We start from the raw sequence: 18,294 nt of genomic DNA, 5'->3' as shown, positions 1-18,294 counted from the left end.
GCTGCAGCTCCCAGGCACCCTGGGGCTATTTCCAGGAGACTGAAGTTTCTTCACTCTGGCAGGCCGCCACTCTAACCCTTAGAGTGGAGTTTTTCCACTATTTTCCAGGTTACTTTGGACTGGAGAATTGTCTCACTGGATCTTTCTGTGGGTTCTGTCTCTCCAAAATTTAGTCAGCATCATAATTTTAAGATTTTTGAAATATTTTGGAGAGAACAACTAAGAGAGGTTCTTCTCCTGTCACTATCTTGGCTCCACCTGATGAAGTAAAAAATTTAACAGAAAGGAAGTTTTTTAATTATGGAGTAGGCATTCCAGGGAGCACAGTTGACATAGGTAGATAAGAAATGGGGATCAACAGCCCCTTCCTATCTCTTCTGTTGGATCCTCAATCTGTCGATAGAAATTCCTGTACCAGTTAGTACAAGAGATCGAAGAAGCAGCAGGAACATTACAAATGCATTTAATTATGTGCATTGTACTTCAGAACACATTGTAGTTGTTAATTTAATAACTAACTACTTTCAGAAATGTGTTCTGTTTGGGCTTCATGGTCTTGACCAATAGTTACATGTGCTTCTCCTATACAAGCATCGCAAGCATGTTCAACATCTTCACAGCACAAATCTCTTATTCAGAAGACACCCTGATATCAAAGTCATCCAAATCATCATTTTACTTATGAGCACATTTGTCAGTTTTTATTCACTCACCTCTATTATTAAAGTTTTTCTCAGATTTTTAATGTCAAAATTCTCCCTAGATGCTTGATGTGTGTGTATGTGTGTGTATGTGTGTGTGTATGTGTGTGTATCTTCCTGTCACCATATTACCTAACCATCAGTCCCTTTGTATCAGTCCCCAGAGAACTCAGGACTCTCTAAATTGTCTGGGCAAAGAAAAATATCCATTTTCACACCAACCTCAGTTGTAATCTCAGAGGTATCACTAGAACATATTCACTCCTATCATTCCACCCTGAATGTTCTAAGACTATGAAGAAAACCCCAAGAATTTTCTAATTCAGAAAGGTAAAATGATATCAGAATCTCAAGATGACAATATAAGAGTCACACCAGAACTTAGACCTCGAAGATCCTATAGTAAATCCCATGTACAAGAAAGGATGCGACTGGAGCAAAAGCAGAATAGGTTTAATTTTTATTCCACATGATATCCCTTCAAATATTTTAATATGGCTACCATGTTCCCCTTAAATCTTCTGTCTTCCAAGCTTAATACCTCCATTCCCTTCAATGGAATCTAATATGAACAGAAGGATACTTACTATTCTGGTTACCTTCTTTCTAATGTTTTCCAGTCTTTCAAGAAGCTAAAATTCTACTTTATATGTGATTTGACCAGTACAGAAAATAATAGACTTATCACACCTACTTAATCCTTGGCACTATGCTTCACTTATTGCAGTCTCTGAATGAATTATCTTTTGGGGCTACCTATATCATTCAAGTGACTGATTTTGAGATTTTAAGTAATAAAAATCCCCAGCTTTTATCACATGAGCTACTATCTAGCTATGCTAATTTCATCTCATTCTGAGGATGGTTTCTGAATCAATGTGAAAAAAAATACTTGTGTTCCTATTACATTTCATCTTATTTTGTAATACTGGGATGATTCCCAACACATGGGCTAAGAGTAAACTTCTCCAAGTTCAACTTACTATATGAATAAGTACTCCATGAAATTTTCAGTGTATGAACACTAAAAAAAATGTTAACCAACTAGAAGAATGTTGATAGATAGAAAAAACACTATATCCACCTGAATGGCATTGATTAAGAAGTATATCATAAAGTGAAAAGAAATTATCTCCCACCAGTTCCCACCAAGCACAAATATGATAATTTAACAAAGGTTTAGATGCCTTTTTTAGGAAAGGTAGACATGAAGGAAACATATAACATACATAGAGTATGAAATTAGTATTAGAAGTATGGGTTCATACATGTGGAAAGGGATATACATAAGGTATTATCTGTGTGTTATTCCATGACCTCTGCTCCTCAATATCATATCTGTGCTATCCAATAGACATAAATTCACCTCTTATGGTCATAATATTTCATTTGTGTGCTTCTTTTTAATAGTTCAAAATATCTCTGTCATTCAATTGCTTCCTACTTCTTCATGCAGGGCTTTCTGCTATATTACTGAGGTGCATTTTATAGAAAGTCTCTCCCTGACAGGAACAAGTTGACTCTCTTAATGAATACTACATGCCATACTACAAGTCACCTCACCTATACTGATAGGTGGTTACAAAAGGTCAAAAAATATTGGCTATGATCATCTATTATTTTGCCTATCCATGCCTGATATGATTTGTGATTATCATGAACTAGGTCCAACTCAAGCTCTTCAAGTGTTTCAGGTTTAATTTATAATGAGATATTTAAAGACAATATACTTAGCAGGTATAAGGAAAGGATACGAGAAACTAGGTGGTGTTGTGGACCAGCCCTAAGTTAAAATCTGGTCTCAAACATTTGACCCTAGTTGTATAATCCTGGGCAAGTCATTTAACCCTCATATCCAGGGTCATCCCAAATTGTCATGATTTATATCTGACAATTGGACTGAGATGGTTCTGAAAGAGAAAGTGAAACTGGTGATTTAGCATAGCACTCCCTCACCCAAATCTCATTCAATTATTTAACATGGCATCCGCTCCCTGATGTTGTCTTCTTTGTGAACAAAGGACAATGACATCAGCATCAACCTCCTCATTTAGCAAGGATACAATAAATCAACAGGCATTTATTAAGTGCTTACTATGAATTAGATTCTGTGCTAAGTTCTTAGAATGCAAAGAAAAAAACAGACTTTGTTCTCAGAGAATTTGCACTAATTCAATTAGATATCTCTTCCTTGCCTTTTTCTTGGACATGTTGGTCTGCTGATTAGAAGTGTGAAGGAAGAATTAGGTCATTCAGCATAAATCTTTGTTCTAAGACAACTTTCTGGTGTAAGACTAGAAATGTCCTTCTAATTTCCATTAAATTGTGAGTTATCAGTCTGGATCCCCCAAATCCTTATTCATATTTTCCCTATATAAAAAGATTGATAGGAACTATATGGAGACAAACCAAGGGCATTGAATCCCTTTCAGAACTTTATATGTTTGACATATACACAAAACTAAATTTAAAAAAAGTCAAGTCAGTAATCTGTGAAATGGAGTGAAGCATTACCACAGCGCCCCCACCCACCCACCCCGGTGTATGACTTCATCCCCATTACTTATCAATAATGAAATCCCACCAACAGTGCTGGCCAACAGTGAGAACTTATCCCTAACACTCTATAGGAAAGAAGTCCTGTTTCCATAGCAAACTAATAGCAAGTCAAATCAAAAATAAAATCCATCTCCCTGGTTCACCAAGCAAGAAGCCTTTATTTTTATAGTAACCCAGCAATAAGATCCCACTTCTGGATCAGACCAGCAGAGAAATCCCACACCCAGGGCAGGCCAGCAAGGAGGCTCCACTTCCCAGTGCAAGAGAGAAAGGAACCATTTTCTCTAGTACAAGCAAATAGCTAGGTCCAGAAGTCTAATGAAGGCCAGCAGCAAGACCCTGAGCCCCAACACAAAAAGTTTGGGACAATGCAAGACCAAAGTCCAAACCTCATATTAAAAACACCAAGTCACAAAATAGGCAGGAAAAAATTGAGCAAAAAAGCACACCAAAAATAAAGAATTTGGTTATAAAAAATTATTATGGACAAAAGGGGGATCACAGCACAAACTTAGAAGAAACAACAGTATCAAAATGGCAACATGTGAAGACTCAAAGAAAAGATGTAATTTGGTCTCAGGTCCAAAAAGAACTCATGGAAGAGCTCAAAGAGAAATTTAAAAACTAAATTAGACAAGTATAAAAAATTGGGAAAAGAAATAAGAACAATGCATGAAAAGTATGGGAATAAAGAGTCAACATCATGGAAAAAGACATACAAAAATTCACTGAAGAAAATAACTCCCTAAAAAATAAATTGGCTAAATGGAGAGGTACAAAAGTTCACTGAAGAAAATTATTCCTTATAAAATAGAATTGAACAAGCAGACACTAATGTATGCATAAAACATCAAGATGCAATAAAACGCAATCAAAAAAGTTTAAAAATAAAAAAGAAGAAAAGTGAAATTTCTCATTGGAAAAACAACTGAGTTAGAAAATAGAACCAGGTGAGATTGTATTGGACTACCTGGGCATCTTTCTAGAACTGATCAAGGAAAATTTCCCTACTATACTAGAATCAATCACAAAATTGAAATTAAAAGAACTCAGTGATAATTAACTGAAAGAGATTTCAAAATGAAAAATCCCAGGAACATCATAGCCAAATTCCAGAGATCACTTGTCAAGGAGAAAGTATTGTAATATTATGGAACTGCAGTCAGTATTACACAGGATTTGGCACCTTCCATATTAAGAATTGGAGAAAAAAAAAGAATTGGAGAACTTGGAATATGATATTGAAGATAAAGGAGTTAGGATTACAATAAAAAAATCATTCATCCAACAAAAATGAATATAATATTTTCAGGGGAAGGTAGAATGAACATTTAACAAAATAGGGAACTCTTAACCATATTGAGTTAAAAGATAAGAGCTGAATAAAAAAAATCTGATCTCTAAATACTAGACTTGAGGGAAACATAAAAGTTAAAAGAAAAGAAAAGGAAACAAACAAAAAACATAAGAGACTCAATAAAGTTAAGCTGATTATATAAAAGAAAGGACAGATAAAAAGAAAGCAGATTGAAGGAAGCAGTGGTCAGAGGACTTGTGAGGAAGGACAGGTTGGGGATAAGGGGGAGGATAAACAAGGGAATAATAGCAAAGAAAGAAATACAGAGTGAGTCAATATAACTATAAATATAATGGGATGAAGTCATACATAAAATAGCATAATTGACTTTAAAATGGACCAAAAGGGCTTTTTAAAATCCTTTAATACATTGCTTAAAAGAAACACATTTGAAGCAGAGAAATATACATACAGTGTAAGCGTATTTCTGTTCTAGAACAGAATTTATTATGCTTTAGCTGAAGCAAAGAAAGCTGAGGTAGCAATCATGATCTCAGACAAAACAAAATCAAAAATGTAATTAAAAGAGATAAGGAAGGAAACTTAATCTTGCAAAAAGGTACCATAGATTATGAAATGATATCACTATTAAAGATATATGCACCAAATGGTTTAGCATCTAATTTTTTTTGCAAGGCAAAGGGGTTAAGTGACTTATCCAAGGTCACAGGTAATTAATTATTAAGGGACTGATGCTGGATTTGAACCCAGGTCCTCCCAACTCCAGGGATGGTGCTCTATCCACTACACCACCTGATTGCCCCAGAATCTAAATTTTTAAAGAGGAAATTGAATAAGTTATAGGAGAAAATTGATAATAAGGTTATACTAGTTGGATACTTCAAATTTCCATTCTCAGAACTCAATAAATCTAATTTAAAAAAAAAGAAAGAAGTTAAAGAGGTGAAAAAAATTCTGGAAAAGTTAGATATGATAGATTTTTAGAGAAAATCGAATGGTAACAGGAAAGAATATACTGCTGAAACAGCCTATGACACCTACACAAAAACTGAAGCTCTGTTAGGACATAAAAATCTTACCATTATGTGTAGAAAAGCAGAAATTTTGTATCATACTTTTGGATCACAATATAGTAAAAATTATATTGAATAATGAGCAATAGAAAGATAGATTAAAATTAATTGGAAATTAAATGATCTAAATTTTAAAAATAAGTGAATCAAAGAATAAATCATAGGAACAACTGATAATTTCAAGGAAAGTGACAACAAAGAAAACATAAAAATTTATGAGATGCAAAGTGTTACTTAGAGGTAAATTTATATTTCAGTGCTTACATAAATAAAATAAAGAGCAGATTGATGAATTGGGTTGCAATTTAAAAACTAAAAAAATAACTAGCTAAAAATCCACAACTAACCATTAAACTGAAAAGCTAAAAACTTTAAATTGAGAGTAAAAAAATTAAATTGAGAGTAAAAAATAGTAAAGTTAATACATAAAACTAGAAGAAGTTAGTTGTGAGAAAAACAAAATGATAAATAATTGGTTAGACTAATGGATAGATGAACCATTTAGGAAAAAACAGGAGAAAATCAAAATTAAATTTGAAAAATAATTTTGATTACATTAAATTAAAAAGGGGTTGTACAAATAAAAACAGCCAAGATTAGAAGGAAAGTAGAATGTTGGGAGGGGGCATTTTATAGATGATTTATTAGATAAAGGTCTAAAAGATAGAATGAATTTTATTCAATTTGTAAGAATATGATTAATTTCTCAATAATAAATGGTCAAAGTACATAAATATGAAGTGTTCCCATGAAAAATCAAAATAATTTATAATTATATAATAATGTTCTAAATCATTATGGATTGCAGAAATATAGTTTAAAACAATCTTGGAATATCACTTTATACTTACCAGATTGGTTGAAATTACAGAAGGGGAATGTGACAAATGTAGGAGAGAATATGAAAAAATTGGGACATTAATTTATTGTTGTGAGAATTGTGAGAACAATTTTGGAGAACATTTTGGAAAACAATCTGGAATTATACTCAAAGAGTTATGACATTACCTATGCTCTTTGACCAGAAAAACCACTATTTGTTCTACTTCTGAAGATAATTAGGGGAAAAAAATCTATATGTTCTGAAATGTTTCTAGCAGCTCTCTTTGTGGTAGCAAATACCTGGCAATTGCAGGGATGCCCATCAATTGGGGAATGGTTGAACAAGTTCTGATAGGAGATTGTGAAGAAATACTACTATTCTATAAGAAATAACAAGTTCATTGACTTTAGAAAAACACAGAAAGACCTGCAGGGAATAATAATGAATGAAATCATCAGAAACAAGAAAATATTATATATAAATAACAGTATTGCCTTAAGAATGACTGAGTAAATAAAATTTTTGTTTATTATATATAACAAATTATCTATAAAAGGAATTTGAAGAAAGGTGCTATGAACATCCAGAAAATGAACTGATAGAAAGGAATATATATATAGAGAGAATAATTTTACTTACATATATATGTATACATATATGCATAAGTTTATACCACATGAATTATAAAGGAAAGCTAATTAAGTGAGGGAAAATGAAAAGTTTGTATCATATATATATATATATATATATATATATATATATATATATATAAATGCTTTTCTATCCAAAGATTTGAACTTATAAGACCAAAGGCTATTGCCCTTTTTTTAAAAAAATAAAAGAATAAGAAAAAGAATAAGCTATAAATAACCATATATTCCACACTACTGGTAATAGGAAAAATACAAATGAAACAAAGGAAGTTCCACTTCAGATCCAAACATTTGAGAGAAAGATGACAAAAGACAAGCATTATTAATATAGAAGAATTTGTGAAAAATAAGCAAACTAATTCATTATTGGTAGAGAAGTGAATTGCTACAACTATTCTAGAAAACAATTTGGAATTATGTAAATAAAGTGGCTAAAATATTCGGACTCTTTTGACCAAGAGATTCCAATAATAGGCATATAAACCATAAACATCAATGACAAAAAGAAAGCTATGGTACCCACATATATATTTATATATGTGTGTGTATATGCATACATATAGATAGATAGATAAAACTCTATATTTGTTAGTAATATATTGGAAAAAAGTCTAGAGAGCAATCACAAATTAATTAAAACAATATTTGGAAATTATAAGATATAAACTTGTCCCAAAAGAATAGGAATGAGAAGAAATTTTCCTTGCTTCTTTGTAAAGGTTAGAGTTCATTGATGGAGAACAATGTATAAAATGTAAGTTTTATCCATTTGCTTTTCAGTTTCCTGATTATTTTTATCTTCTTTCTCCTCAGAGATTCTATCATTTTGGAAAAGAGGTTAGTAATCCACCATACCAGGTTGCAAACTTCCCTGTGAATGACATTATCAAATTCTCCCAGGGACAAGAGAGAAGTTTTCCTTCAATCTGCTCCCACTTCAGTCTACTTACTTTGCAGGGAGGGAGATGCTTGAGAGATTTGAGAGAATTGTCAAAATTGTCATTAATCAACATTAATTGTGGATAATTATTAGCACCTGGAACAAAAATTTCTTCTTCCTCAGAGACATCAGTAACTCCCAATATGGACTATGTCACTTCTCTTCAATTTGACCTTATAATCATAACTCTGGGGAGGGATGAACTCAGGTTATCCCTTAGCTATAACTATGATAAGACTACTCTCAGGCCAAACAGTAGCCCCTTCCCTCATCTAACAAGGAAGCAGAGTCCAAAATAGGTAAGTGGTTCTTTGGTTTCTCTTAGGGAAGAACAGGTTCACAGGAGAAAATATACAATAATGGGAATTATGGTCTCTCTGTACTCTGCTCTGGTCAAGCCATATTGGGAGAATATCTTTAATTCAGGACCACTTTAGGAAGGACACTGAATCTTAGAGCAAATTCAGAGACAGGTGACCACAATGGTGAAGAAATTGAGATAGAATGATGGCTGTGTCGAAGAGTATGATTTAAAGTAATGGAATGAGTAGCCTAGAGAAGAGGAGGTTGAGTAGGAAATGAGAGAGGATAAGAATCAAAAATTGTCTTTATTGTATTTTTAAGTAGCACTGTTTCATGGCCTTGTTTTCCTCACCCACATTCTAAGAGTCTCATTAAATTGGAATTATTTCATTTTAACAGTAGTCAATTTATCATATAATCACCTGAGAAATATGAGATGGAGAGAGGAGTAGAAAGAACTTTGAGTGAATATTCTCATTTTTAAATATGAGTTGAGGTCTTTTCAGCTGAGAGGATCGAGGTAAACATTGCTGTGAGAGGCTTAAAGATGGGCAAAAAAGTACATACTTTTTTATTTGAGGAGCAGAATAGCAAATGTATTAGAGTATGGTGGGAAAGAAGGAAAGAAGAGAATGATGAAGGAATTCTAGAGCATAGAACAAAAAAAGTTAAGGCTCATAAGACATAAAGATGATATGAAAATAGATTATGGTCAGATAAAAGTAACTTTGATATTTATAAATGATAGAATCATAAAAAGGGTACCTATTTCTGTGTATATTTAATATAGAGAAGTTAGATTTGGGAACTGAGTAAACTGAGTAAACAAGAAACTAGGATATTTCAATATGTATGTTTAAGTTCATTATTATGAGAGCAACATTTGTAATGGAGCAAAAGGGTATGGGTCAATTATTAAAGTTACTGAGGAAGAAAGAAAACTCTCCTGAGAGCTCAATCAGTAATGGTTATTTGAATAAAGCGAATCTTGACAGAGTAGAGATAGGCAGCAAGAAGTATTTGAACTCCAGTGAGTTTCAAGGCCTAAATGAAAGCACAATGAGTTTTTTTAAGTAGTCAGGAATGCAAGGTCTTCAGAAGAGAATTGGTCTCAATGAGTATGAAAGATGGAATGAAAAATAAAATAAAAATGTTAAGATGAAAGGAATTTTGTTAATTAGGAGCTAGGACTCCATTGAGTACAGTTGGAAGGAGGTAGATACAAAGTGGAATATTGCTGGGAAGAGGAAGGGATAAAAAGAGTATGATGTTGGGGTGAGAAAAGACTAGACAATTACCGACAGGGAGATACTTCTGTACATCAGTAACTAGGTATTCAGAATCATGGGCATTTGGAGAGTTATATGCTAACTATAAAGGAAGGAATACAGAATATCAGTAGAGAGACTGTTGAAGGTCAGTACAAAGGTCATTAGATTCTTAAGTTCCAAACCAATAGCAGGTGTTGAAGTGAATGAGAATATTCACTCAAAGTTCTTTCTACTCCTCTCTCCATCTCATATTTCTCAGGTGATTATATGTTAATTATATATATATATATACATATATATATATATATATTTTCAAATGAAATTATTCCAGTTTAATGAGACTCTTAGAATGTGGGTGAGGAAAACATGCCCATGAGACAGTACTACTTAAAAAGACAATTTTTGATTCTTATCCTTCTCTCTCTTTTCATACTCAAGCTTTCAAATCATGCTCTTCTGACACAGCCATTATTCCATCTCAATTTCTTCACCATTGTGATCACCTGTCTCTGAATTTGCTCTAAGTTTCAAAGACCTTCCTAAAGTGGTCCTGAATTGAAGAAAGGGTCTAATTGATCTTTAAACAAGAGCAGACAAATAATCTATAGTCTTTGGGAGCCATGGTAGGAAGTGGATTGGGTAGCAGGGTGGACAAACACAGAGGTCAGAGGTGGATGACAAATAACTGTGATTCAATTAGACCTCCGTAAAAAGTCCCTGAAGCAGAGGAATCAGATACCAGAGACAGAATACAGATGAAGGCAGATAGTCCACATTAGGACTGATGCAGAGAACCATTAGAGCAGGTATTAATGGGCCAGGCATTTTGCTGTGTATTTAAATATAATCTCATTTGATCCTCACAACAAACCTGTGCCATAGTTTCTGGGCTTAAGTGACTGGAGAAGAAAATTGAATGAGAGACCAAGACTAAGAGAGGTGACTGTGGAATTCATCCCAGAAGAAGGCGAAACCCTGTGAAAAAGAATAAAAGAAGCAGATAGAGTGCTGAGTTCATGGAAGAGTAAGTTGACCGGTTTGGCTGAAAAACAGAATGTATGAGGTAAAGTACGAAGCCTGTAAAAGTAAACTGAAGCCATATGGTTAGGTACTTTCAATTTAAAATAAAAAATGTGTATTTGTGGGGTTCCTAGTGGTGAAAGCCAAAATAATGTGAACACCTTAAACAGTGAAAATCAACATGTGAGTTTCTTAGCAAAAATCTCTAGCAGTAAAGGTCATGAATAATGTGAGTCTCCTAGAAAAGTGTCTGTCAATGAAAGTCATCATCATATGGAGTCCCTTCTATGAAAGCTATGAAAAATATAAACCAGGATGAATGCAAGCCAAAAGAAAACACACTGACTGGGATATGCTAGCACGTACTGTAAGACTGTACAAGGTCTTACAAGTCCAGGACTCTAGTCAAAATAGCCCTGATGTGGCACCCAGGTTTCTGGGACTTGAGTCCAATAACAAACAGAGTGAACTCAAAAATATAAATCAATCCACACCAACATATTCCATAACTCCTCCTTTCTTTGGGAATTTTGGAGGGACTTTTGAGAATTTCAATACATTGTCTAGCCTCTGCCCTACACTATCCCATCCAAGTATCCCACTTAGATTATTAAATTACTTACATAATCAGTCTGGAATTCTTCATCCTCTTTCTTCAGAATCCCTTGATTGGGGGAGTCTTAAATATCACACCAAAGGAGGACTTTCAGGAACAAGACAACCAATTCTAGAGAAATGCCAAGGGGAGATGGGGCAAGAGAGGAAGAAATCCCAGGATTGCCTAGAACCCCCATTTGGGGGCCATCACATGAATAAGGGAACCCCCCTAAAACACAGAAATTTCCTCCATTAGATTGGGTAGGGAGGGAAAGCAAGTGGTAGCAGATGTCAGAGGTGACTGCCCTCCCCAAGGAGTTTAAGAAAACTACCACAAAAGTGAAGGTTACAGCTGAAACAGGGGGAAGCATGGAAAAACAGTGACTTCCCAGCTGAACGAAGTTAAGCATAAATTGAAAAGAAAATAAGATACACAGGCATATATGGATAATTGGAATTAAAAATTTATGGTTATTCTTGTATCTGTGCTTATATGTCTGTTTCTTGTTAGCCAATTTACATTCTTAGAAAGATTTTATTCTTTGTCTTTGCATTTCTGAGCTATGGTTCTTTCCATTATTCCCTCCATTCCCGGAATGACTGATTTGTAGTTTTATAGTTAGAAAAGGTCATTTCTCCAATTATAGAAAGACAGGTTTGGAGACAAGTGAAAAGTTTTAAGGCTTCAAAATTAACATAAATTAACATAAACAAAATTAGCATAACCCTTTCCTGGCTTGTAAAAAGGCGGGGAAGGTTATTTTTGTTTTACTTTTGTGCATAAGAACACAATCTAAAGGAAACTGAATTTGACTGGAATATCTACTTTGATATTTAAGGATGATACAAGTTAAAATTAAGCAATGATCAATGTAAATGTAACTTTTGGAATTGGGATGTTTAGCATAAAATTGGGAAACATTATAAATTTTATGAGACTCCTATTCATTTTATTAAAGATACCTGTATTTGAATCTTAAGAAATGTCTTGCTATTTACTAAACAAAATTTATTTAAGAAAGTAAACTGAAAAATGTTTTATTGCTACTTTTGGATATAATATAATATACAAGAATTTGAGCTGTTAAAAACTTTTGTAAGAGCTAAAAGCATCTTTAAAGGATTTTTAGTGCCTCTGTCTTTTTAAGGAATACCTGAATTGTGGCAAATCATGAGAGAAAGAATCATAATATGATAGGTAAATTAGAAAAAAAAAGGTCACGAGTTCAAATTAACTATACAACTGGGAAAATAAGGTTTTAATAAGTCATTGGGTTAAAGAATAATATGTGCTAAAATTCTTAAAGGAAATATTCAACAGAATAAATGCAATATGCAATATGGTTGAATAAAGTAAATTATATAGTCTGAGTAACTGATTTGGAAGACTTGGAAAGAGAAATAATAAAGATTTGCAAGAAAAATATGAAAGATAAAAGGTTTGAGTTTTTGAACTATAAGAGAGGTATATAAAAATTAAAGGTGGTTTAAGCATGTTGAGAGGGATGAAAAAATTGATTTTCTGTAAGTAGAAAGTTTGGATATGAAAAATTTGTTACTTAATTTGAAAGTCAATATATTAAAAAAAAAATAGAGCCATGAGCCAATCGCTGAGTTAAGGGTTTCTTCTGAGATTGTGGGACTCAGATTTCAATTAAAATGTGAGAATTGCATAAATTAAATTTTAACATCAGAGTGCTGCTTTTAAAATCTCTAACAGTGGATTGAATGAAAACAGTAGACCCTTTAATGTGGAAATTTTATAATAAATAATATTTGTGTAAAATATATTACAGAATTAAAATCATAAATTGATATTTTGCATAATACAATTTAGAACACAGATCCAAAAGTAATTTATTTTGATCACCTTTTAAGTAAAATACAACTCTTCTAAATCTGATATTTAAGATGTCAGAATTTATTATACTATTAGGCACTAAGATGAATTGGGAAAATGTATGGATCTGAAATTTGTTAATTGGGTGACATAAAGCAAATTACTTTATTCATCTTAGTTTGCTTTACATGATTGTTAATTGCCTAACACACTTCTTGGAATAGGGCAAAGATAAATGTTAACTTTCCTCAATTAGGTGTACTTACTTCATACTTGATAAGTTTATATAGAATTTTAAATGTGAATAGTATTACATTGCCAATGGTGATGAGAAATCTGATTTTCTGTGTAAGAAAATCTGGAAATACATTTAACTGGATTAGAGTCACCTTATCAGTAATGGGTTTGTTTTAAATTTCAAATACTTATTTTTTTTAAGATTGTGCAAATTGATAAACCTTTTTTATCAGTTATACTGAACAACTTTTGATAACAAGACAAATTTAAACTTGAGAAGAAGAAAATGAAAACAAATGAAGACTATTAAATGAAATTTCTTATATGTGTTTAGGTACTGGTAAACTTTTACTGTTCATTGTAACTCCATGAGAAGAAAAATAACTGTGTCTAGCCCTAAGTTTAATTGATGAAACTTGTCATTTGAGGTAAAAGTTCTTGGTGTAAAGTAATGCAAAACAAATTCCTGCATTTTTCCATATGCAAAAACAAAAAAGAAAGGGAGTAAAGAATGGGGGAAGGATGGAAGGAATAAATGAAATAAAGAAGAAAGGAAGAGGAGGTGGGAGAGGAAAAATAAGTATGCTTTCATTTGACTCTTGAGCCCTTTTGCTTGATATCTGCAGATTGATGACATGTTCCCTCTGGAATTAGATTTGGTTTTCCTGTTGATCAGGATTACGAAGTCATTCAAGATTCATAAGTTGATTATTTTTATAATATTGCTGTTATTGCACTAATTCTTCTCTTAGTATTGTTCCTTTCACTTTGCATCCATTTATACGTCTTCCCAATTTTTCATTAAAACATTCCTTTCTTTATTTCTTAGAGCATAATAGTATACTATCCCCTTTGTTATTCAGTTTTTCAGCCTTTACCCAGTTGATAACCAGTGCTTTAGTTTTAATTCTTGCCACCACAAAAAAGCTGCTATATTTTGGTATATGTAAGTCCTTTATCTCCTTTGTTGCTAGCTAGTAGTAGTCTTGCTGGATCAAACATGAGACACAGTTAAATTCCTTTGTGAATGGTTTCAAACTGCTTTCCAGAATGACTGAACTAGTTTGTACCTCTTGATCCACAAGCCTGCAATTATTTGTCATGTTTCTTTTCTGTGATCTCAGTCAATCTGATAGTTTGAAATAATGATCCTTGAGCTGTTTCTCTGTATATTAGTCATTTTGAAAATTTTTCACATGTGTATAAATTGAATTTCTTCCTCTAAAATGTATCTATTCATATCCTTTAACAATTTATCAATTGAAGTATGGTTCTTTTTTCTTTTAAAATTGACTCTGTTTTCTATATGAGACTTTTATCATAGGAAATCACAGCAGCGATTTTTGCCCATGTCTAACTTTCCTCCTAATTTAAATGTATTGGCTTATTTGTCCAAATTTTATGTAATGGAAATAATACATTTTTAGCTTTTTCTAGTTTATAGTTTTTTCATTATTAAATGGATTAGTTTGCTTGGTCAAAATACTTTAAGGGAAAGCCATATAGTGAGCTATATTGACTTCATTAGTCACGGAACTATTTCTCTAGTAATAGCACCTTAGTACATTTTTGTAGAATTATGAAGTTAAAGTTACTCTACATGTTATTATTAAAATAAATAGTTCATTTTGGTTATATGTATTAAAAATTCCTATATAATCTTAACATAAAAATGGGAGACTCTCCTCAACAAAAATTGTTGGGAAAATTGGATAGTATGGCAGAAACTTGGATTAGACCAGCACCTCACACCCTATACCAAGGTAAGATCAAAATGGATACAGGATTTAGACATAAAAAACAATATCTTATAAGTAAACTAGGAGATCAAGGAATAGTTTACCTGTCAGATCTATGGAAAGGGAAGCAGTTTATGACCAAGGAAGAGATGGAGAACATCATTAAAAACAAACTAGATAATTTTGATTGTATTAAATTAAAAAGTTTTTGCACAGACAAAACCACTGAAATCAAAAGAAATGTAGTAAATTGGGAAACCATTTTTATATGTAGTATTTCTGACAAAGGACTCATTTCTAAAATATATGAAAAACTGAGTCAAATTTTTTTGAGTCAATTTTTTTTAAAAAACAAGCTATTTCCCAATTAACAAATGGTCAAAGTATATGCAAAGTCAATTTACAGATGAGATCAAAGCCATCCATAATCATATGAAAAATTGCTCTAAATCACTACTTATTAGAGAAATGCAAATTAAAGCATGTCTGAGGTACCACCTCACACCTCTCAGACTGGCCAGTATGACCAGAAAGGACAATGATGGGTATTGGAAGGGATATGGGAAATCTGAGACATTAATACATTGTTGGTGGAGCTGTGAACTCATCCAACCTTTCTGAAGAGCAATTTGAAATTATGCCCAAAGCACAACAAAAATGTGCATACCCTTTGATCCAGCAATACCACTACTGGGTACATACCCTGAAAAGATTATGAAAAAAGGGTAAAAACATCACTAGTACAAAAATATTCATAGCAGCCCTATTTATGGTGGCAAAGAATTGGAAATTGAATGAATGTCCATCAATTGGGGAATGACTTAATAAACTGTAGTATATGTATGTGATGGAACACTATTGTTCTATTAGAAACCAGGAGGGATGGGAATTCAGGGAAGCCTGGAAGGATTTGCATGAACTGATGTTGAGCTAGATGAGCAGAACCAGAAGAATATTGCACACCCGCAACATGGGAGGTGATGATCAACCTTAATGGACTTGCTCATTCCATCAATGCAACAATCAGGGACAATTTTGAGATATCTGAGAATGGAGAATACCATCTGTATCCAGAGAAAGAATTGCGGAGTTTGGACAAAGACCAAAGACCTTTAATTTTAAAAAATTATCTTATTATGTAATTTTGCTATCTCATACTTTATTTTTCTTCCTAAAGGATATGATTTCTCTGTCATCAAATTCAACTGAGATCAGTGTATACCATGGAGACAATATAAAGACTAACAGACTGCCTTCTGTGAGGGGAGGGAAACGAGATTGGGAAAAAATTGTAAAATTCAAAATAAATAAAATCTTTCTTTTATTAAAAAATAGGAGGTACTTTTGTAAAGTCTTTAAGAAAAATTTTAAATTTTAATAAGTAAATAAATGTGAATGTATAAAAGTGCTATGTATAAACAGAGAAATATATATGTATATTTATATACATATGTATATACATACACATATTATGGTGATGGAGAAGCAAAAAAAAATTTTAATACAGTACTTCTAGTCCTGAAAACAAAAAAAAAGAACACATGGTAATGTGATAATCTGTGTATCCCTTATTAGGAGATTGACTCATAGCTCTTTTCCCTTTTCTTCTTATTCCCCTCAGACAACAGGACTACACAAAGATTGTTTGGTATATGTTTTGAACTGATTTGGTCCTTCACCAGCAAGATCTTCAGAACTCAATGAAGAAGACTCTATGGTACAAATTGCAGGATGTCAATTTTTACCTTAAATAGAGACAGCTCCCTTGTGTAGTTGTAAATAGAAAAATTTCAAATCTATAAAAATTCTCATCTTCATAATTGAATTCAGTTCTACCACCTGCTCACCACATTGGTCAGCATTAGAGGAAGTAATGGATGAGGTTTTGAGCTAGAAAAAGGTTGCATAACTTTTCTAAAATATTAATATCCATCAACATATGTATAGGAATGTGACAGAAATATTATTTGAACCTCTTCTGAGGACTGAATCCCAAGGTATAATAGTTAAACAATTTTTCTATGTTGTCTCTGATTTTTCTACCTAAAGTTTTCCTTTTCTGATGAAGAGAATGCTTCTAAATATCATCTGTCTTGGGGTTGCGTTTTTCACTGTGACCACAGTAGGATCTATAGCAAACATCTTCCTCTTTACCTTTTATATGTCAAATGCCTTTGCTGAGCACAAGATAAGTTTTTTAACCCTTATTTTCATCCAGCTAACCTTGGTGAATTCCACTGTGCTTATTAGCAAGGGAGTCCCACAAACATTGTATGGTTTGGGATGGAACAATTTTCTGGATGCTGTTGGATGTAAAGTTGTATTTTACATTCGAAGAGTTAGTATGGGTCTTTCGATTTCCTTGACTTGCCTTTTGAGTACCATCCAGGCCATCACCATAAGCCCCGATAATTCCAGATGGACAAAACTCAAAATCAGAGCCAGGCAACATACCACAGCCTCCTGTCTTTTTTGCTGGATCTTCAATCTATTGATAGAAATTCCTATACCAGTAAATTCAAGAGGCCCCAAAAGAAGCAGCAACTTTACAAATGCATTTGATAATATCTTTTGTACTTCAGAACACATTATGGCTTTTTATTTGATAATGACCACATTCAGAAATGTGCTTTGTTTGGGGCTCATGGTCTTGACCAGTGGTTACATGGTGCTTCTCCTATACAAACATCACCAGCATGTCCAGTATATTTGGAGTAACAAACTCTCACCAAAAAAGAACCCTGAGATTAAAGTTACGCAAACTATCCTTTTACTCATGAGCACATTTGTCAGCTTTTATTTACTTGATTTGATTTTAACTCTTTTTCTCAGTTATTTTGACCAAAAATCTGCCTGGATGTTGTCTTCTGCTATCTTCCTGTCACTATGTTTCCCAACCATAAGTCCCTTTTTGTTGATGCCCAGACTCCGCAGGTCTAGCTCTAAGTTCTGGGTCATGTAAATCCCCAATTTTGCATTGGCCTCAACTGTGACCATGGAGTCTCCTATCATTCCTTTACCTGCTTCCTAAATGTTCCTGAAAGAAGACAAAGTCTTTGAATCTGGAAAATATTAAATAAGAGCAGAAATTTATGACATCAGAATTCTTGCACAACAGGCTTAAACAGACCTTATAGAGTGTACACCACTACTGGGTCTATGCCCTGAAGAGATTATGAAAAAAAGGTAAAATCATCACTTATATAAAAATATTCATAGC

General features: G+C 33.0%; 1 protein-coding gene across 1 annotated transcript; it reads left to right on the top strand.

Annotated features, from left to right (window-relative positions):
• The first annotated feature begins 17,145 nt into the window (after positions 1-17,145).
• LOC141499495 (vomeronasal type-1 receptor 2-like) lies at positions 17,146-18,036 on the top strand. Its single transcript, XM_074202187.1, has one exon. It carries the CDS (start codon positions 17,146-17,148, stop codon positions 18,034-18,036), a length of 891 nt encoding a protein of 296 aa, XP_074058288.1.
• Positions 18,037-18,294: the final 258 nt, after the last annotated feature.

The sequence above is a fragment of the Macrotis lagotis genome, chromosome X (genome assembly GCF_037893015.1).
Source record: "Macrotis lagotis isolate mMagLag1 chromosome X, bilby.v1.9.chrom.fasta, whole genome shotgun sequence".
Classification (NCBI taxonomy): Eukaryota; Metazoa; Chordata; class Mammalia; order Peramelemorphia; family Peramelidae; genus Macrotis; species Macrotis lagotis.
Note: the sequence above shows the minus strand (reverse complement) of the source record. Positions and strands in the feature narration are given on the sequence as shown.

What these genes read in the sequence shown, in the direction of transcription:
- LOC141499495 (XM_074202187.1), top strand. Translation starts at nt 17,146, where the DNA reads ATGCTTCTAAATATCATCTGTCTTGGGGTTGCGTTTTTCACTGTGACC.